Here is a 19,788-nt window from a genome sequence, read left to right on the forward strand (position 1 = left end):
CACCGTCGTTGAAGCACGCCATGGCTTCAGTATTGTACATAGCATCAGCTATACATAGAACTATGTGTTGACGAGCTGGGCCACGATGAACGGCCACTGGTTGAAAATGCCGATGCGGACGATTAGGGGCCGTAACTCCGGTCCGCCCCCGGTTTTTACTCATCCGGTCGGCCATCGCATGGGCCGTCGCCGACAGCTTCCAGCCCCCTGGTTGGTCGAGCCTCGAGAACAGGGGGTTTTGAGAACCGAGCTGACCAGAATTTGTCAGCTGCTTTTCAATCGCACAGGCAAGATGACAATGCAGGAAACTCGCCCTGCTCTCTCTCATGTCAACTGTTGTTGAGTTAGTTACGTGCTGACCGATACCGTGACGCGTTCGAGGGAACAGGAGGCAACACGATGTAGACGTGTTCGTGCGCCACGCTCCGACCCCCGAGCGACGGGGTGCCCTCAGCGCCTCATATCACCCGTGGACGGTGAAGATGAGCTCATCTACACCATTTTACACGTGTTTTGGCCCCCAGAGGCGGGAGGCTAATTTGGCGACGGCGGGTGAATGAGTCAGGTACCGAACTGGGAGACGGTTTCCCATGGGGCTGGCCCGGTGTTGGGCATGGGCTGGAACTTTGGGTAGAACTTGGCGGTAGACAAAGGCCAGAGCACTAACGATATCGAGACCCTCGAGACCCAAAGGCAGGTGAAAGCCATATTCACATTCTTGGTAGAGATGCGGAGTTGTCCCCGAATTTAATGGTTCACTCCCAATTTGTCCTCGACGTAGCATCTCAGCGGAGCCGAATTAATCTATTATGTGCTATTTCCATCCTTTGAGTTACAATCAAGTCGATAGGCTTCGAGTTGTGCGACAGTAAGCCACGCACGCGGGGACATGTCTTAAGCCGTATCGTTGCCACCGACTCGTTCTTTGGTTCTGTCGTTTTGAGCGCATATTAACAGTTCCCGCAAACTAATCTTTAAGACGACCACACTCACAGCTATGTTTCCAATACTTCTTGGCTTTCTGGGCCTCTTCAAGTTGGTAACCGTGGCCGATCCCGTGGCGTCTGCTACCATTCTTCCCCAACTCAGCAATGTCACCATCACCTCGATTAGCGCACAAGGCACTGGCTGCCCCGAGGGCACCATGTCAACAGCCTTCAGTTCCGATCGAACCACTATAACATTTGGCTTTGACGACTTTGACACGTATATCGGTCCCGGGATGTCCCCGGCGTCCAAGAGCAAAACCTGCAACATCACGCTGACGCTCAGCCATCCCCTCGGATACAGCTTTGAGATTCTGGACGTGGTCTACCACGGATTTGCACGGCTGGATGCCGAGTCGAATGGAATAATCGTGTCTTCTTACACGATAACCGGCAACGAAGAAGGCAACGGCGTTTTCCAAACGCGATCCAACATTGCCGGGGAGCCAGTCGGGGTCTATACACGCACCAACGCCATCCCCGAACAATCGAGGCTTGCATCACGGTGCGGTGCAGGCGAAACTGGGCTGCAGATGGAGACGCGGGCCACAGTGAGTTCCGGGTCCTCGTCCAATTCGGGCGGCTGGGACGACGAGCCTCCGTTTTCCCTTACAGTTCAGCAAATTCACCTCGGATGGTCGGCGTGCAAGGAATGAACTGCGCTGGATGTAGCACGATTTACAAAGTGGTCTTCCGTACACTCCCAGAGAGCACCAAGAAGACGCAGAAACGTGTGTGAACAGAGTCCCGGCCCATCGCTCGACGTTACACGACTCGTCCTCCAGCAGGCATGGAAAAGGAGCCGCCCGCCCCAGAACTTCCGGAAAACGGCCCAACCAGTGAAGAGGGGCCGCTGTACTCGAGACCGTCCGTCATGTGGCGAGAGTGGTGACGCTTCCAGATTGGCCAGTTCGAAGGGCGGGCAGACAATCTAAATCGTGCTTCCAGACCAGGCTTCATGTTCCTGTCTCATTCTCTGCATTTGCTCGTCCCAATCTGCGTATGTGTCTTGTGACTCCTCGTGCTCCTGTCCCGCGCTGTCCCGCGCGGTCGGGTTGGTTGCGGAAATCCAAGACCGGTGGAACCTGAATGGAATTCGACGCCCAAGCAAAAGACGTCAGCCCTATGTGTGACAACAAGCTGGCCACCTGTACAATCAAAAGTTGAGTGCTGTTGGGTCCGAGTCGGAGTCGCCGCCGGGTCTGGGCCGGGTCGTCACTGAGAACCATGTGCTCATCCTCCAAAGTACGAACCACTGAAATAAAAGAAGAAACCAGTCCGTGAATTTGTTCGGCATTGATAAGCTTAAAATGCTTCAGATGACCGCCCCAGGATTTTGCCGGTCCTCCCAACTGGCTGGCCCCCTTCCCAATGGCTTGTGGAACATCAGATGACAGCCTTAATTGTGGGGGATTCTGCCTTGAGCCAACGACAGGGGTTGGAAGACGCGACCACCCAGGTCGTGCCAGGCCGCAGCTCTGCCTAGCCCTGCCACCACCACGGTCCCGAAAGGGCAGGGCCGCCGTGGGGCGTGACTCACAGGGCAGGATGCACCAATCGGGCCCTGTCTCAGCCCCCCAACACGGCGGTTGAGGCCTTGCCCGGCGCATCATGACTCCAGCATTGTCACAGATGAGGCCAATAAGCGGCCCGAAGGTCAACCCAATGCGCCCTATTGTATAAGACAATGAACCCTTCTCCCTTGTTCTGGCGTCTTCCCCTCGTTTCGGTCAGACACTTTTGACGATTTGCTCGCATCACCGGCGAGTCCTCACGCAATTAGCAGGCATGAGCAACAGGCACACACACACTGCCTCACAGTCACCGAGTTTGACCGGCGAAACACAACACCGAACACCTAAAGGCCAGGTTTACAACTTTGTGATCTAACGAGATAAAAGCCCACCATGGGGCTCCCCCTCCGAAACTCCACCTCCTTCATCTCCCCCAACCCGGGGGCCCCGTCCCTTGGCGGACCCTCCACGACCTCCGACTCCGACATAGACCCGGACCTCTCCGAACCGTTAAGTTACCACTACCACACCCGGTGCCGCCGCACCAACCGCCCTAGTCGACTCCATCCGCACCCTGCCTCCCGCCACAACCTAAAGGCGGGCTCGGAGCCGAGTCCTCACTCCCGGTCCAACCCAAACCACAACAACACCACCAACAACCACCACCGCAGACTCCACCGCCACCGCCTCCGCCAAGCCCACCACACACACCACGCAAAGCCGCGCAGCCCCTGGGCCGCCGACGCCGACGAGGGCCGCGCTCTAGCCCGGTCCGCCATCCAACTACCAGGCGAACGCAGCAGCAGTAGTAACGGCGGTGGCCGGGGAGGTGGAAGGTCGAGCAGTCGGAGCAGGAGTACCCGGAGCAGCAGTAGTAGTGGTGGTGGTGGTAGGGGTGAAGATGGAGATGGGAGTAGCAGTGCCAGCTCGGCCGCGGGGCGACGACCGCCGTCGCTGGAGCGGCAGGACGCGTTTCGCGACGAGAAGACGGCGAAGCGGAGGCGGCAACGGCAGCAACGGGAGTGGGAGGACGAGCAGGAGGATGACGGCGGTGGCCTGAGGGACGAGCAGGCCGAGGTGGCCGAGCTCTACCGCATGGGCCTGCTGTACGACGACGAGCACGAGCGGGGCGAGGGCTTCTCGCTGGACGGCATCGTCCGCGACGAGCCGGTCTACTCGCTCCGGGTGCGGCCTGCGAAGCGGGCGAGGCGGGAGGAGAGGGCGGCGGATGGTCTTTCTTTGTCGGCGGTGGATTTGGCGTTCTCGGCGTTTGGCGCGGACGAGGCTTGGGCGGGGTGGCTGCTTTCTGGTTCTGGTTCTGGCTCTGCTTCATCAGATACCCCGGCGTTGGAGGAGCCCCGGCCTTGGATGGAGACTGCGCATGATACCCCCCGGTTGACGGTCGTTTACGAGCTGGTTGATGACGCCGTTTCTGCCATGTCGGCGGATGATGATTTCCTTGATTCCATTTCTGTTTCGGAGATTTCTTTTTGTGGCGGAGAGGACAGGGATGAGATGGCTTGGGCCATGCTCGATGGAGATGGAAATGCACTGTCGGCGACGATGGACGTGGTGGAGGCGAACGAGGAAGTCGACCCCTGGGTTGTGCTGGGCCGTGACGGCTCGTAACAGGTCCGCCACAGAGATCCCCGACTGCCCTGGATTTCGGCCGCCTATGCAGCTGCGCGTTGCGATCGGACTGGCCCTCTAGGCGGCCTAGCACACCATGGGGGTGGCATGGAGTTATTTGGGGAGGTAGTCAGGCTGTGTGCTCGTGGTCATGACCGCTTGAGCTCGCTTGTTCACGGGTTGAGGGACGGTTGTCAACATTTGTACCACCATCATGATCCATCAGGAGCGGGCGATGCATTGTCAGGAGCTTTGTTTTCTTTTTCATGTCTAGATGATCTCTTTTCCACTTTACGATGTTATGAACTATTTAAGTTTCTCTCCAATAATTAATGACGACAGAGCGTGCTTTCATGATCGTCTAAATAATACCCTTTCGTTGACCCAAGGCCTAAAATGCGGTGCGAGGTTCGTTTTCCGAAACGGGCAATTTGTACTGGGTCCGGCGTGAACATCACCAGTCGCCAACCCCACGCTCAAACGCGATATCAGGCATTCTCGGCCTGGGAGCCAGAACCGCGCCCTTTGATACACAGGCTTACAAAGTCGGGAGGGCCAAGCGGGGTTCAGATGTGTCAGCAGCCCGCAGAAAGCTCCGAAGCCCGACGGGTTCACACGGTTTCTCCGAGAAGCAAGGGAAGTATAAAGTTAGCCGCCAACGACGAACGAAGAGAAACAGCCTTCCTTGATTTCCTTATATTTTAGCCCACTAAGAACTTATAGACCACCCTGTCCATCTCAACCACCATTAGCACTCTCTCAACCACCATTAGCACTCCCACTTCACAACATCAACCCCCTCACCATGACCACCCCTTCCATCACGGCCCTCGCGGCCCAAGCCAAGACCTTCAAAGCCCTCCACGTCCCCGGCAACCCCCTCCTCCTCGCCAACGTATACGACGCCACCTCAGCTCGTATCGTGGGCTCCCTTCCAGGATGCCGCGCCTTAGCATCCGCAAGCTATGCTCTCGCCAAAACCATCGGGGTGGAAGACGACGAGCTCACGCTGGAGCAGAACTTTGCGCTGCTCAAGCCCATCGCCGCCGTGGCGCACGAGTTGAATCTGCCCTTCACCATCGACATCCAGGACGGCTACGGCGACCGGCTGGAGGAGGTCATCCGCCGCGCCATCACTGAGCTGGGCGCCGTGGGCGTTAACCTAGAGGACTCGTTCCTCCGCACCGGGAAGATGATGGACGAGGCCGAGGCGCTGGAGAGGGTCCGGCGGGCCCTCAAGGTTGCGGTTGAGGTGGGCGTGCCGGACTTTGTGGTCAACGCCAGGTCGGATACTTTCCTCAAGGGCGGGGAGTTGGACGTGTCGATCGAGCGGGGAAAGAAGTTTTTGGACGCGGGGGCGACGACGGTCTACGTCTTTTGGCCCCCGGTCAAGGAGATGGTCGAGGCTGATGTGAAGCGCGTGATTGACGAGCTGGACGGGAGGACCAACATCCAGCCGCGCAAGGTCTCTCCGGTGCAGACCAAGGCGTTGACCAGCGCCGACCTTGCCAAATTAGGCACAGCGAGAGTGAGCGTTGGGCCAGGGTTGTATCTCGCTGCTGCGAAGCTGCTCTCGGCGGCAGCAAACGAGGTGTTTGCCGTTTGATTCAGGGGTGAATGTCGATGGTGGTAAATCAAAATCAGCAAAAGAGAATCATACCTCTCCCATCAAACCACGTCTAACTCGGCTCGTAACGCCTATGTCCATACTTATTGGGACTCCCACAGCAAACAGGTGGGGAGCAACCACGCCGCCCAGCGGCGTTGCCGGTATGACTCGCTACATCGACAGATGTGGGAAACAAAAAGGGGGCCAGCCAGGGTTCGAACCTGGGACCACTTGCAGAAAGGAATCTTATCCCAAAGCAAGTATGCTAACCACTGCACCACAGGCCCGAGTTGCTGCAAGAGTTCGAAAATATCGCACCAAGTAGAGCTTTATCATTGGGGTATCCGCCTCTCCACTTACAAGGTGGCACCCAATGGGAAGAGGTACCACCGAGTCCTTCGACGGCTATGTTGTATCATGCCGTGTACCTGAGCATGCTACCCATTCAAGTTGTGATTGTGAAGGTAACCCCTCCATCATGTGCCGGCCACTTACCTTAAGGTAGCAGCCCCGCGTTGAGCTCAGGGGTTGCCCACCATGTCACTCGCAAGCGATGAACTGCCCACTTCCACGTTCCAACACCGGATTCGCAGAGATCGATCATAGCATTTTCGACAAGAATCGCTTCACACGATGCCATTCTCCACATCACCTACTTTCCATCGAACTCCAACTCCCTGAAACATCCCCGAGGGTAAGGTCAGCACTGCTCCAGCGCAGTTCCGGCCTCCAACTCAGCCAGCATGTCATCGCTTGCCTTCTGCGAGATCATAAAGGTCGACACCGCCGGGAAGACACCCGGGATCCTCGCAAAGGCACTCGCGTCGATCACCCTCAGCCCGCTAACTCCCCGAACCCGGAACTTGGAGTCCAGCACCGCCATCGGGTCGTCATCCGCGCCAATCTTGTTCGTCGACGTCGGGTGGTGCCCGAAAGTCTGCTTGTGGATCCAGTCCTCGTCCTCTTTGCCACAGTACCCGTTCGCATCGGGCCCCGCGGCGCACGGCGGCTCGACGGCCGTGATGCCCACGCGCTTGTACACGGTGCGGATCCAGGCGACGGTGTCCTTCATGGCCTCGAGGTCGTACTCGGCGCCGGCGGCGTAGTGGTTGAAGTTGATCTCGGGCGTGTCCATGGGGTCGGCGCTGCGCAGCTTGACCCAGCCCTGGTTGTTGACGCTCGACCCCTTGACCATGCTCACGCCGTAGGGCTGGCGCGGGTCCGCCGGCACGCGCACCGGGTTGTCGGGCCAGAAGCCGCGGAACAGGAACCCCTGCCCGCCCATCAGGAACATGTCGCGCTCGCCGTGCGCCGGGTGCTGCGTCTTGTACATGGCCACCCCGGCCATGCCGCTGCCGCCGCTGCCGCTTCCCACGATCGGCATCTCCTGGTTGTCCATCAGGTTGCGGCCCACCCCGGGCAGGTCCTTGACGAGGGGGATGTCGAACTGGGCCAGCTCCGTCGCGTTGCCGATCCCGCTCAGGAGCAGCAGCTGCGGCGAGTTGAAGGCCCCGCCCGAGATGATGACCTCGCGCCGCGCTATGGCGGTGCGCTTGACCCCCTCCGCGTTGGCCGCCCGCCGGTTGTCGGCCTTGTACAGCGACTTGCCGAACAGGAACTCGACGCCCGTGGCCCGCGGGGTGCTGCCGTCGCCGCACTCGGACCCGGTCGTGTCGAAGAGCACCTTGGTCGCGAGCGAGGTGAGCGAGACGGTCAGGTTGGCGCCCGCCTGCACGGCCTCCTGCACGTAGTTGCGCGAGCTGTAGCGGTTGCCGTTGGCGTACTGGTGGTTGACGAGGCCGTAGATGCTCGACGTCTGGTCGCGCGTCGCGCTGATCTCGTTGGGGTCGCGGATCAGCAGGTTGGACATGGACATGGTCGATTTCCAGTCCTGAGCGTAGGCCGCCATGACGCTGTTGCCCTGCAGCGGGCCCGTCTGCTTGGACTGCTGCATCGCGCCCATCTGCGTCTGGAAGTAGCCGTTGAAGCCGTGGTTGGCCGTGCCGGCCGTGGCGTAGTTGTTCTTTTCGATCTTGGTGAAGATCTTGTGCATGTTCTCGGCCCTAGAGTAGTGAGCGTCCTGCTGCGGTTTAGAAACGTTTGTGAACGTACCTCCAGCTGTCATCTCCAGTCACTTCGGCATGGTAGTTCCAGTCACTCTCGCTCGGAAGCCAGCACACCATGGCGTTGATCATGGAGGACCCGCCAAGCGTCGCACCGCGCGGGTAGTAGACACCTAGGAGCTGGGAGCCCGCCGGCGCGCCGCTCTGGCCGACCCAGTAACGACCCTCGGGCGTGAGCCAGGTCAGATGGCTGTACTGGTTGTCGCGGGGGTCGCCCTCCGGGTAATGCTTGACGTAAAAGTCCCAAGTCACGGTCGGAGTGTAACGCCCAAAGCCCTGGCCGGGGTTGTTGTCGCCCGCCTCCAGCAAAAGGACGGAGTGTCCTGCTTTGGCGAGGTTGACTGCGACCACAGCCCCGCCTGGGCCGCTGCCCACCACGATGTAGTCGTAGACAGCACCGTCGGCAGGGGCGTTTTGCGCTACCGTCAGCGGGCTCTGGGCCAGGAGGGCCAAGGAGAGGAGAGTGCCGAGGGCACCACCTCGTTCCTGGTTTCGGAAAAACTTCATCTCGAGGACTCTTGACCGCACAAAGGTCTGTCCAAGTAAAACTGTCGAGCCGGTCCTAGGCGCGAGAGAGGCCCTGGGAGGTCACACCGTTTTGTAGCATGAACCACTGCCGCTCTTTTCTCCCTGCGGAAGAACTCGCCTCCTCCCTCCCCCTCCTCGGCAACTTGGAGCCGAACCAAATCCGCGAGGTGCCTATGCTGTGCTCGGGTTACGTTCGTAGATTATCGACAAGTTTCATCCAGGTCCGCCAAGCCCGAGACAACCACCGGGCCACTCCCGAGAGGGAGGGTGCGTGATATCAGTCGGCGGAGTGGGGAGGCAAGGAGAATTGCCGATTGGACAATAGGAGGCGCCGTAGTTGGAAACCATACTGAGTCCCTTGGCCGTCTCTGCCGGAGCAACGGCCAGCAGGGGTTATATGTGGTTCCATTGCCATGTTCTCTCTGGGGGTACGGTTTAAAGGATGCGGAGATGAGATCATGCAGAACCCGTCTTTCTCAGCAATGACAAGTTGCTCGGGCTTGACCCGTCACATGGTACCGTCCCTCGGCATGCAATCAACCGCTGTGGATTCTTTGAAAGCTTATCCAACGGCCGGGAGGAATAAGTGGGGAGAGAGTCAATTCCTTCCGGGTCTGGAGGCTTGATCCCGTCCCATGTTGCAGCGGCTTGGTTGTTCTGGGTCTGCCACTCCGAGTTAGAGTTGAAGATCCGGGGGGAAATAGCCGGGCCTCGAATGGGACTCCAAACTCCAACCCCCGGGGAATATTAACCATGCAACGAAAGTCTTGGCTTCCGCTTTGAGCAGTCGGTCTCGGGGCGAGTCGTTATTGACTGAGGAGTCGCCAAGAGAGACAGAGGATGTCTGTCGACGGAACGGGTGTGGCGCCAATACGGGCGAAGACGACCGAGGGGCTCCCTGAGTGGTGTCGTCTTGCGTCCGACCGGCAGTTGCAGCGGCGGCATGGATCGTGAAGCCCGCTTTGTCGTTTCTAACCGCATATGGGTGCTAGTGATGCCGAGGGGGCGGGGTTGTATGTACGTACGACACTCTCCTGGTCGCCACACGAGCAGGTTGGAAAGGGGGGAAAGGGAACTTCTTGTACTAAGGGTGAGTGAGCTCACCAACTCTGAGAGATCATAATAATACCTAGACTAAAGTCAAAATCAGCGTCTCAGCCATATCTCTGCCATCATCGTTTCCCAACATTGTTCGACTCCGGCTCCTATTGGTACCGTATCCCATAGACATGATGCCAACCTGGCGATTAAAAAAACGCTACAACATTGCTCGCTCCGATAAAACAGCAATCAAAAACCAGACAACGCTACTTAGCAATATTACCAAGAGCAAAAAAAGAAAAAGACGCCATCGGCGTGTGAAAATGACTGCTCAAAGATGAGATAATCCTGGCCGTTCATAATTCATCCCTAAAAGTCCGTCGATTAGGTCCATCCATGAGATGAGCAAAATAGAAAATGGGAAACGCGACCAAAATCGAAAAGCAACGTCACTCATACGGCGTCAGTCAACGTCATCACCTCTCCCTCCTCCGCCGCCATCTTCCTCACCGTCGTCCGCGTCGGGATACTCGGACCCGTCACCCTCTAGCCGCGCCATGTACTGCTTGACAAACCGCCCGTCGGGCGCCAGCCCAGCGTACATGTGGGGCGTAACCAGCAGTGCCATGCCGTCTGGCCCATTGCCCGCAACGCCCGAGGTCACCTGCGCCTTGATAAACGCGAGCTGACACCCGGCTATCTGCCAGACAAATTTGGTGCTCATCCTGTAGTACACCTTGAACGCCAGGCTCGCCTTCAGCAGCGCCCACAGGCTCGTCGCGCCCGCCCCGCGCTCAACAAGGTACGGCTGCCCCAGCAGTCCGGCCGTCTTAGAGTCGATCACGTTGGAGCCCGTGCTGCTGACCGAGGCGAGGTCGACCTCGAGCCATTTCGCGTAGACCCGCTTGACCTTGTCCGGGTACCCGAGAGTGCCGTCGCGGTTGCTCATGAGGAGCTTCCACTCACGCTCGACGCCGCAGATCGCGTTGGTTAGTGCGTCTAGCAGGCCCTTCAACGAGCGGGATGACTTGGCGAGGGTTTTGAAATGCTCATAGTGCATGGCCAGGTCTGGGTCCCACCAGTGAGCCCCTTCTCCAGACGCTTCAGCCGCGGAGCCTTTCGCGGCTGTCATGGACTCATGGAATGACTGGAGCTCACGGTCGATGGCCGGTTTGGCTATGAAGAACTTGAGGTAATCGATAATGTGGCGCGGCTCTTCTGTGCCGCCCCAGCCATCGCCCTTATACGCAGGGTCCTCGAGAAACATCTTGCCGTGGAAGTAGTCCCTCCGCAGCCGATCCCAACTCTCGGCGTTAAAGATGATGCCTTGCTTGCTCTGGTCGACCAAGTTACCCACCAGGCTGCTCAGAAGGACGGCAGCTCTGTTGTTGACGCTGTTGTTGTGGTAGCATACGCGCTCCTTGTAATTGGTGCAGATTCCCAGATAATTTGGTTGCATCGCAAACTGGAAGCTCTTGTTGATCATGTCGTAGACCGCTTCGTAGCGAGCATGGTTGCCGGTCTGCCCCGTTTGGCGCACCAGCTCCTTGAAGGTCGTCTTGTCCTTGCCCAGGTACGCGGAAAGATCCGGCTCGACCGGCATGTCGGCGTTGACAAAGTTCTCGACAATGTCCGGATCCCAACACACCCAGGCCATGTCGCCATCGTAGTCGCCTCCCGACAGCTTGTCGGCGAGCGGGATGTTTCCCTTGGCGGAGAAAACAATGACATCCTTGAGCGCGTGCAGCTCCGGCTTGAACACGGCCCTGACCTTCTGGACGTCGCTGACAAAGTGGGCTGGTGAACGAGCGACAAGGACATCGCAGTCCGCCAGGAGCGTGTATGAGATGTCATCTGATTCATCCCGGAATTTGGACGAAAAGCCGACATGCACCTCGTTCTCCTCCAAAACACCCCAAAAGTCGATCACCATGTAGATGTAGGCGGATCGGCCCACCTTGATGTTGAGCTTGGTCCGGAGAATATCACACTTTTGCTTTTGCAGGTCCCACGCCAGATCCTGCAGGTACTTTTGCGACTTTGGGTCAAATCCACTGTTTAGGAGGAAGTTCAGAACCTCGCCCTTGTTGTCGGGGAGCCCACCCAAGAATGGGACTTGTCCGTGTTTGACGCGATCCGTCCGGTTGTTGGAGTTCTCGCTGACCCACTGTCGAAACTGCAAAGGGCGCTTCAGGGCCGTCTTTTGAATCTCGAACTGCTTCTCCAAATCGTTCGTGAGCCGCTGCCCGATCGCATGCTTCATACGCCTCTTGTCTCTGGCCCTGTCCTCCAGGACGGGCAGGAATTGCAGGTTCAGACCAGCCGACTTCAGCTCCGAGGCCACACTGCGGACCTCGAGTGTCCTATGGTACGGATCGATATAATCGCAGTTCCATTTTCGTTGCGACGGGTATGTCTCGATCCAGTCGCTATCTCCGGAATCGGTCACGTCCATCAACCACATCCCCTTGGCGGAGCCCATCCGCCCTTGGAGAGCGGACGGAATGTCGCTCAGCCCGAGGGCATCTCGAACTTTCTTCGCCACGCTACGTGACATGCGGCCGATGCCGTCGTTCATGACTTTTCCGGTGGGCGACAGAATGTCCTCGGGGTGGTGGAGGATCTGTTCGGGCTCGAATTTGACGGCCGGAAACGTCTTGCTCAAGCCCAGCTGGATGCGCGAGAAGAGTTTCAAGTGGGGCTGCCACTCGTTTTGCTCTAGCTGAAGAAGCCAGTCCAACATGTGGCTAACTTTGATCTGAGCTCGCTGCTGCGCCGTGTCGGAAGGGATGTCGTGTCTCGAACGGATGGCGGTAGGGCGAAAGTTGGGGCCGTTCTCAGCGAATAAATGCACTCTTTCCTTGAATGTGGCTTTGGCGTCCGGGCCAAGCTTGAAATCCTTCGCCGGCTTTCGGTAGCCTGCGTCCTTTGAGTAAAAGGCTTGCCATTGCCGCCCAACTAAGGAGTGTGGCTTCTGAGTCAGCCATCGGATGAGCTGATCTGAACCTCCGTCCGTGTCCTTGATGATCGGAGGCGCATTCATCGCGGTGGGAGATGGGATGAGGACCTCCAGAAAGCGATCTGGGCCGAAGCGCCGTGTTAGCCTGCAGCCTTCGTCGAATCGAAGCGGCTTCATGTCCAGCAGAAACAAAGGGCCGGATTTGCTCGGGTTGAATTCCAACGCGGCCGACATTACCACGGTGTTTCCCCTCGTCTCAAAGCCCGCCAGGGCTGCCGCGAACACTTCTGCCGCTGGGCGCTCGGGGAACGACTTCCCGCGGAAGGGTTCGAGCTGGCTCAAGCTCCGCCAGATGCCGAGCATGTCCGACTTGGCCCACCCGGGATCGTACTTTACGGTGTCATCGTCAATCTCGACCTTGCAGTGGAGGCAGATCCGGGTGATCTCCCATGCGACGGCGAGGGGCGCGTCGCGGAGCCAGCGCGGGAACTTGGCTGTACGGCGTAAGAAGACGAAATCATCTCAATCACACGGTTTGGCTGACTTACGCCAAATGTTTTGCAGCCTTTTCTGTATAGGGGTGGGCTTGCTGGTATCCAGAAAATCATCCACCTGGTCCCAGGAAGGCTCCGAAGCCTTATCCAGCGAGGAACTGCTCAAGACGGACGAGTCGGAGTAGACAGTGCTCACAGTGGCAGTGGACGATCGGGGGGACGATTTCGGAGCAGTCTCGGTTAGGCCGCGGGACCCAGGTGCTTGGGGAGCAGACCGATGGGCGATACTGAACTGCGTGGAGGGGCGTGCGGGAATCGGAGTGCCGAGAGGGCGCTTCGGCTCCTGTGAGGCCCTGTCCAGAGTGGTCTGGGTCGACTGCTGCCGATCACGATTGCTAAAGATGCTCGACACCTTGCTGCTGTCGGAAGTATCACTGGAGTTGCTTCGCTCTTCGTCTGGCCGTCGCCGCTCGTCGGGCCGTCGCCGCTCGGGAGTCCAGCGCTCCGGAGGTTGGCCAAGGTGCCGGCGGGTGGGCACTTTGTCTAGGGCATGAGTGAAGGCCGATGGGGTCGGGGATGGGCCGCGGGAGCTTGCGGGTGCTTTCCCTCTTAGTCGCTTGGCGCCGTGGTCATCGTCGCTATCGTATGACCGCTTGGAGCCGGGGGACTCGGGGGATTCGGCACCCGATCTGGGTGAACCAGAGGCCCCTTCGTCACCGGACGCGAGAATTGGCGCGAGGCCAGCAACGCTAGTACTGCCATTCGGTTTCGGGACCAACAAGGTAGGCCTCATGAGAACCTTGAAGTTGTCAATGACGCTGATCAGGATGGATTGCAAGTTCCACTGCTGGCCGGCGGTTTGCGCCTTTGGGGGTGTTGTTGATGAGGGAAGCGTTCCGGGTTCGGCGCGAGGCTTGGGCACCCAGCGCAGGCTCGCTGCCTTGGCCTCGTTGAAAAAAGAGGCGAGTGCCTGGTCGAGCGTGTCGCCTCGCTGGTAGTAGAGAAACTGGATTCCGCTGCAGATGCGGTCCCACCGCGCGTACTGCTCGTCCTCTTCGCCGAGCTGCTTGCGGCGCGACGGGCTAAGAGTCGGGTCGGGAATCTCAATGCCGAGTCCGTAGTCGCTGTTCAGTTTGCGGATCTCCTTCTCGACGGCGATGTTGCCCACCATGCGCCTATTATTCGGTGTCACCGGGATCGCCGGGCCTGGAGTCGCGCCCATGACTTTCTGCGATCAATTGATCAAGCGCAATGTGAAGCAATATGTACTTGCAAGTTCCACGGGCCATGGGAGGTCTGCGCAAAGTTATACTGGTGCAGGGGAAACCCTGTAGAGAGCAGTCGAGCGGCTGCAGCGGATCGGGAGCTCGCGAGATAAATTATGTTTCATCAAAACACTTCAAGATCTGGTGGGCCTCAAGGCGAGGGTGCACGGGCCAGCCTTCTTCTCGCGAAGCCCTTCCTTTTTGGGAGGAAAGGTCAGATCAAAAGTTCAGCTCTTGGTGGTTGACACATTGGGTAAATGCCTCGCATTGGGGCTTTGCGATTGTGGTGGTCTCGAAAAGTTGCAGGCCTCGCAGGTCTTGCAGGCCTCAGCTGCAAGAGGCGCGTTCCACCGCATCGCATCCCCGCCAAGTTAGAGCACCCAGCCTTCGTGGGGGCATTTCCGCAACCGTCACATCCATTTTCGCAACCCCGAGTCGTGCTGTTGATGGCATCCCATGCAAACATAGCAACCCAAGGACGGGATTCCCTTCTCTAGTGATGATAGTCGGGTCGGTGGTTGCTAGCCTTCCAAGGTTCCCGTCCATAGGTGATGGAAGAGCGCGTTGCCCGAGGTGGGTTGGAGGAAGTTGCAGAACGCAAATTGCCGTCAGCGCTCTAGGGCACTCGGCGCCCTTTTACTCTTCTGGTGGGCCCCACAGTGGTCCCAGCTTTGAAGTCAAGCTTTGCCGCCAATCCCGAACTTCCCCACTCCCGCTCTGACCGACTGTGGTCTGTCGGCTTCTTCTTCGCCTTTTCAGACATTTCGGATTTGCATCGGTATTCAACATCCGGTGCTCGTTATCCAGGAATTCTTGTCATTCGGCTTGGTAATGCCCAACATCCTCCCCCCCAACGTCAATTAGCCCAGCGACCCTCCCTTATCGCCCTTCCAACCCCACTTCTCCAAGCGGGACAGACTCGCGTCAGTTCGACTGCCGACGGGGACTCCTCCTTCGGGCCTCACTCGGATTCCCTTCCCGGCGCCCCCATCCCCCCCATCCAACGGTCCTACCCGTCCGCTCCCCCCGTCCGACGCCCCGCCCGATCATTCTAGAAAATGTCGGACACACAAGAGAGCCCCAGTCTCGAGGATCTGACACCAGAAGAAGCAAATCGCATCATCCATTCGCATCGCAAAGTGCGCTACGGTATGTGGACCTTGCTTGTCCCCGAATACCCCGAAGCCCCGCCAGGCGGCCAGACCCCCGAGGCCAAGTGGGTTGGTTGCCATCCGAGTTATCTTAGATGTCGTTATCAGCGCTACTGGTCTCTGGGGTCGACCTGCGCCGCCGCCCAATCGGTGATAGGAATAGGTTACTCAAACTACGTCGTCGTGACAGGTACCGCGTGCTGGCCGTGCCGCCAGCGGAAAGTCAAGTGCGACAACAAGAGCCCGTGTGAGAACTGCATCAAGAGGGAGCATCCGCAGCTGTGCTCCTACAAGCCCAACAGGTCAGCCACCGGGAAGAGCATATCGAGCACGTCGGAACACCCTGCGTCTGGGAAGAAGAGGGCGCGTTCCCCCGAGGAATCGGAATCAAGGAGCCAGAGCAACGAAGCCCGGGAAGCCATAAGCGCGTACGGTGAGTGAATTTGCGCACCCGGATCGTTTAACCGCGGCCATGTCTCACCCGCCTTGTGTCCTGCGTGTAGAACCCGACAACACCGAGACGACGCGTTATGTGGGCCAGAATAGCATACCAGCCCTACTTCGAGAACAAACCTCCGCCAGCGAGCCCCAGGAGGTCAGCGGCATCCGCCAGGACATGCGCTCCCTACTCGGCCTGGACAACTCGGCGCCCTTCCCGCTGATGTCCTCGCGCCACCTGGACAGGCTGACCCTGGACATTTCGTCTGAACTGCCGTCCGACCGGGAGGTGATGAAGTGGGTGATGTTTGATTATGGGGAAGGGGTTTTGAGAACGGGGAGCGGGCTGACAAGTTGCCAGGCTCTTTCGAACATACAAGGAAATTCCGCAACCGTTCTGGGGCTTCGTTATCGACATCGACGACCTTGAATCCCGCCTCATGGTCTACCTCGAGGACCGAGCTAAGAATGCCAAATCCTCTACCAAGTCCACAAAGGCGGTATCGGCGTCCTGGTTATCGATACTGTTTGCTGTCCTTGCCGTCGGCTCCCAGTACCATGACTCGCCTTACCATGTGCGGACGAGGGATTCGCAAAAGTACATTCAGATATCGTTCCACTTCCTAAGGATTGGGAACTTTCTACTGAGGTACGCACACTCTTGATCCCATTTCGAGCTCCACTGACCCCCCCAGGCCGAATCTGGACTCCATACAAGCCCTGCTCATGACCAGCTTCGTGCTGCTCAACGACATGAAGGCCGAAGCCTCGTGGGCGTTGCTCGGCCTCACCTGCCGGCTCGCCCAGTCACTCGGCCTGCATCGGGCACAACCGCTGGATGGGCGGCAGACCCCGGATGCCGCGAGAAAGGAAGTAGCCAGGAGGAAGCTATGGTAAGCCGCCTGGACCCGACGACCCTCCTGCCGGATGCTGATGTTTCCAGGTGGACATGCCTCTGGCACGATACGCTCACGTCCTTGTCTTTCGACCGGTAAGCCCCCAGCCAGATGAACAAAGTTGGCTAGACCCCTGACGTTCGCCAGCTCTCCCATGACAAACATCCCCTGCTGCCCAATCCCGATGTCCCCATCCGCGAACACCGAAGGATGGGCGTACCTCGAAGCCATGTTCAACCTGTGCCAAATCATATCCCAGAGATTAAATCCCGATACCATCGCAAACGCCACGTACGCTGAGATTCTCGACAACTGCGAGGCGGTCGAGAATATCCGCAACAACCTGTCGATCCATCTGCGCAGCAAGGAGGCGTGCAAGTCAGCCATGGACAGGCTCCAGCACTTCGCCATACGGCTGCACACGTCGTTTATGATATCGGTGTGCTGCCGACCTGCCTTGATACGGCGAGACAGCAACCATCTCGAAGCAGGGCAGAAGAAGTTCCTCGCGGATAGGTGCAAGGCGAATCTGACCGAGACCGTGCGCATGTTCCTCGCGATGCACCAGCTGTCCGTGATACCGACCCGCTCCTGGGCATTCACCTACCACGGCCTGTCGTCGGCCGTCCTCTTGGGGATCCTGGGCGAGACGAAAGCAGACCCCGAGGTCCGACAGCTGCAAGGGGACCTCATTTCCGCCCTATCGGCGACCGCGGCCAAGGAGCAAACCTCGCCCCACCCCCAAATCCGCAAGTCGGACCTGGACATCGAGCTGTCCGGTCCGCTGTCGCGAGCCCTGGCGGCGCTCAAGAACATTTACGACCACGGGTCTGTCGTAGGTCCCCAAATCAAAAGGGAAAGGAGTATTTCCGGCACGGCGTCAGGCACACGCACGCCGCTGCCGAACCTACCGCCGACCGGGCTTCTCACCAGTGGCGGCACTATGGTCCAAGACCCGCGGTCTTTGCCGGCGAGTCTAGATCCGCATCAGAACGCAGCGCTGGCCATGACTGAGCTACAACAGCAGAGCGGCGGCTCGGTGGCTGACTTCTCTGCCGGGTACGCGTTCACAATCCACGAATGGCTCAATCGCTGCTAACGGACCACATAGCATCCCTTTCACCCAGATGCCGCCTGGGTCTGGTGCGCAGCAGCTCCCCGAAATGGCATTTGACCCAGCCAGCTACATGTCACCGATGGACCTGTATGATTCCATCTTTTGGGGTAAGTTCAGTGACTGTTCCTCTCAGTGCCCTGGCTGACATACTGAGAATCTCCCGACCCGTTCAATACCGGACTAGACTCGATGAACTTTGACTTCCTGGCCCACCCACCGCCAGGGCAGCCACCCCAGCAACAATTCTATTTTTGAGATACCTATGGAGGGATTCCTCGGCTAATATACACATCAAACAATACAATATCTAGTTCCTGATCTACACATGAACCTCCAACGCTGTTCCTCGGGCATCGGTGTTCTCTCTGGGTAGGCGTAGTGTGAACAATCTCCAGCTTGATGATTAGCCGCTAAAGATTTGACATCACCTGTCCTCTTGACTACCTACTGAGTACCCGATATCGTAGGCGTGTTTTGTTGATAATGCACCCGGTACCTAACCTGGCACCGACGATCCGATGGTTTCCAATCATCCCTCGGTCTTTCGGGCAATGACGCTCTCAGGACCGTGGGTTCGCGAGCAGGTACGACCAGGCAATCGTAACACCTCCCTCCGAAAGCTGAGTGAGAACACACGGCCCGCGTCACTTGAAACCCCCCTAGAACTACAATATTGACTTTGTGCGCTTTGCCATCGCTCTTAAATGAAGCTCTTTGCATTCCTTGGCCTTCTCAGGCTCTGCTTATCCATTCCCACTCGTTCTCCCGTAGTTAGTGATCCCCGTCGTTTCCCCGTGAACGGATGTAAGCACACCCTCCCTCAGTATCCCCAAGATTCCCGCATTCAAACCCTCTTTCAAAAAGCTTACATCAACGGCCAGCTCTCGTCTCGTCATCCTGGTTTAACAAATACCATGACTACCAAGCTCACGTTGAGTACCTCCACGACCTTTCAAAACTGCACCGTCGGCGGTCGGTCATCTTCACAGCGGGAAGGTCCTTCGAAAAGAGGAATATCTAGGGAATCCATCTTTTTGGGAAATCCGGTCCTGGTATAAAGCCTGCCGTCGTCTTCTTCGGAACTATGCATGCGCGGGAATGGATCGGCACCATGGTGACCGAGTACATCGCGCATAACCTCCTGCAGCTGTACGGTGTCGATGGGGATGTTAAGCATGCGCTCGACAGCTTCGACTTTTACATCTTCCCCGTCGTCAACCCAGACGGTGTGTCTCAACTTTCTTCTGTCTCTCTCACAACTGACCCGGCCCAGGGTTCGTCCACAGCCAAACCGCGAACCGCATGTGGCGCAAGAACCGACAAACACAGCCCGACAGCCCCTGCGTCGGCCGCGACCTCAACCGAAACTGGGACATCCATTGGGCCAGCAAAGGCGGCGCCTCGCCCCGGCCCTGCCGAAGCACGTACCGCGGCGACAAGCCCTTTGATGCGCCCGAGACGAGGGCGTTGGCGACAGAGCTAGAAGCTATAAAAGCCCGGCAAGGCATCAGGCTGTTTATAGACTGGCACGCGTTTGGGCAGCTAGTCATGTACCGTACTCACCCCAACCCCCTGAGTCCCTGAGTCCCCTCCACCCACGCCCCAAGCAAAGCCCTCTCTAATCCCACCCGCACCCAAACCACACGCACTCACTAACCAACCAACCCATCCCTCCCCCCCTCCACAGCCTACAGCTACGCCTGCGACAAGCAGCTCCCACCCTTCTCCGCCGTGCGCTGGCTCGGCGCCGAGCTGGCGGGCGCGATGGGCGCGGCGCACGGGACCGAGTACCGGGCCGGGGCGGCGTGCGAGCTGCTGTACGCGGCGTCGGGCGACAGCGCCGACTGGGCGTTCGAGGTGCTCGGGGTCGACTACGCCTACACGGTGGAGCTGCGGCCGGGGTTACGGGGTCGGGGGCCCGGTGGAGCGGCGGGCGCGGCGGGGTTCCGGCTGCCGGAGCGGCACATCCGTGGGACGGCGGAGGAGGCCTGGGCCGGGGTGAGGCATGTGCTGCGGTTTGTGCATCGGTATTGAAGTT

The 19,788-nt window shown here is 58.6% G+C and overlaps 8 protein-coding genes and 1 non-coding gene across 9 annotated transcripts; 6 read left to right on the forward strand and 3 right to left on the reverse strand.

The window, feature by feature from the left end:
* Nucleotides 1–20: 20 nt before the first annotated feature.
* B0H64DRAFT_416984 (uncharacterized protein) lies at nt 21–1,642 on the forward strand (the record flags this gene model as incomplete). The annotated part of the gene is made up of 2 exons (XM_062805212.1): nt 21–29; nt 1,037–1,642. The coding sequence occupies 2 exons, from the start codon at nt 21–23 to the stop codon at nt 1,640–1,642; spliced, it is 615 nt and encodes a 204-aa protein (XP_062658703.1).
* Nucleotides 1,643–2,450: 808 nt separating this feature from the next.
* On the forward strand, nt 2,451–4,512 carry B0H64DRAFT_394562 (uncharacterized protein). The gene has a single exon (XM_062803692.1). The coding sequence runs from the start codon at nt 2,894–2,896 to the stop codon at nt 4,127–4,129; it is 1,236 nt and encodes a 411-aa protein (XP_062658704.1). The 5' UTR covers nt 2,451–2,893; the 3' UTR covers nt 4,130–4,512.
* Nucleotides 4,513–4,732: 220 nt separating this feature from the next.
* B0H64DRAFT_394563 (phosphoenolpyruvate phosphomutase-domain-containing protein) lies at nt 4,733–6,034 on the forward strand. The gene has a single exon (XM_062803693.1). The coding sequence runs from the start codon at nt 4,935–4,937 to the stop codon at nt 5,733–5,735; it is 801 nt and encodes a 266-aa protein (XP_062658705.1). The 5' UTR covers nt 4,733–4,934; the 3' UTR covers nt 5,736–6,034.
* Nucleotides 5,939–6,025, reverse strand: B0H64DRAFT_t95. Its single transcript has one exon. It is a non-coding gene; the product is annotated as a tRNA-Pro (tRNA).
* Nucleotides 6,035–6,304: 270 nt separating the features above from the next.
* On the reverse strand, nt 6,305–8,585 carry B0H64DRAFT_141478 (uncharacterized protein). Its single transcript, XM_062798275.1, has 2 exons — nt 7,851–8,585; nt 6,305–7,801 (listed from the first exon to the last, which is right to left on the reverse strand). The coding sequence occupies exons 1-2, from the start codon at nt 8,366–8,368 to the stop codon at nt 6,439–6,441; spliced, it is 1,881 nt and encodes a 626-aa protein (XP_062658706.1). The 5' UTR covers nt 8,369–8,585; the 3' UTR covers nt 6,305–6,438.
* Nucleotides 8,586–9,893: 1,308 nt separating this feature from the next.
* On the reverse strand, nt 9,894–14,105 carry B0H64DRAFT_441617 (RNA dependent RNA polymerase-domain-containing protein; the record flags this gene model as incomplete). The annotated part of the gene is made up of 2 exons (XM_062806583.1): nt 9,894–12,883; nt 12,938–14,105. The coding sequence occupies 2 exons, from the start codon at nt 14,103–14,105 to the stop codon at nt 9,894–9,896; spliced, it is 4,158 nt and encodes a 1,385-aa protein (XP_062658707.1).
* Nucleotides 14,015–15,123, forward strand: B0H64DRAFT_141495 (uncharacterized protein). Its single transcript, XM_062798276.1, has one exon. It carries the CDS (start codon nt 14,147–14,149, stop codon nt 14,867–14,869), a length of 723 nt encoding a protein of 240 aa, XP_062658708.1. The 5' UTR covers nt 14,015–14,146; the 3' UTR covers nt 14,870–15,123.
* On the forward strand, nt 14,803–18,193 carry B0H64DRAFT_394567 (fungal-specific transcription factor domain-containing protein). The gene is made up of 9 exons (XM_062803694.1): nt 14,803–15,297; nt 15,490–15,732; nt 15,803–16,034; nt 16,099–16,386; nt 16,433–16,630; nt 16,681–16,728; nt 16,781–17,692; nt 17,745–17,857; nt 17,905–18,193. The coding sequence occupies exons 1-9, from the start codon at nt 15,207–15,209 to the stop codon at nt 18,003–18,005; spliced, it is 2,226 nt and encodes a 741-aa protein (XP_062658709.1). The 5' UTR covers nt 14,803–15,206; the 3' UTR covers nt 18,006–18,193.
* A 108-nt stretch (nt 18,194–18,301) lies between these two features.
* On the forward strand, nt 18,302–19,784 carry B0H64DRAFT_416990 (uncharacterized protein; the record flags this gene model as incomplete). The annotated part of the gene is made up of 5 exons (XM_062805213.1): nt 18,302–18,318; nt 18,615–18,726; nt 18,772–18,976; nt 19,024–19,305; nt 19,438–19,784. The coding sequence occupies 5 exons, from the start codon at nt 18,302–18,304 to the stop codon at nt 19,782–19,784; spliced, it is 963 nt and encodes a 320-aa protein (XP_062658710.1).
* Between the last annotated feature and the right edge of the window lie 4 nt (nt 19,785–19,788).

The sequence above is a fragment of the Chaetomium fimeti genome (genome assembly GCF_033439085.1).
Source record: "Chaetomium fimeti strain CBS 168.71 chromosome Unknown B0H64scaffold_4, whole genome shotgun sequence".
Taxonomy (NCBI): Eukaryota; Fungi; Ascomycota; class Sordariomycetes; order Sordariales; family Chaetomiaceae; genus Chaetomium; species Chaetomium fimeti.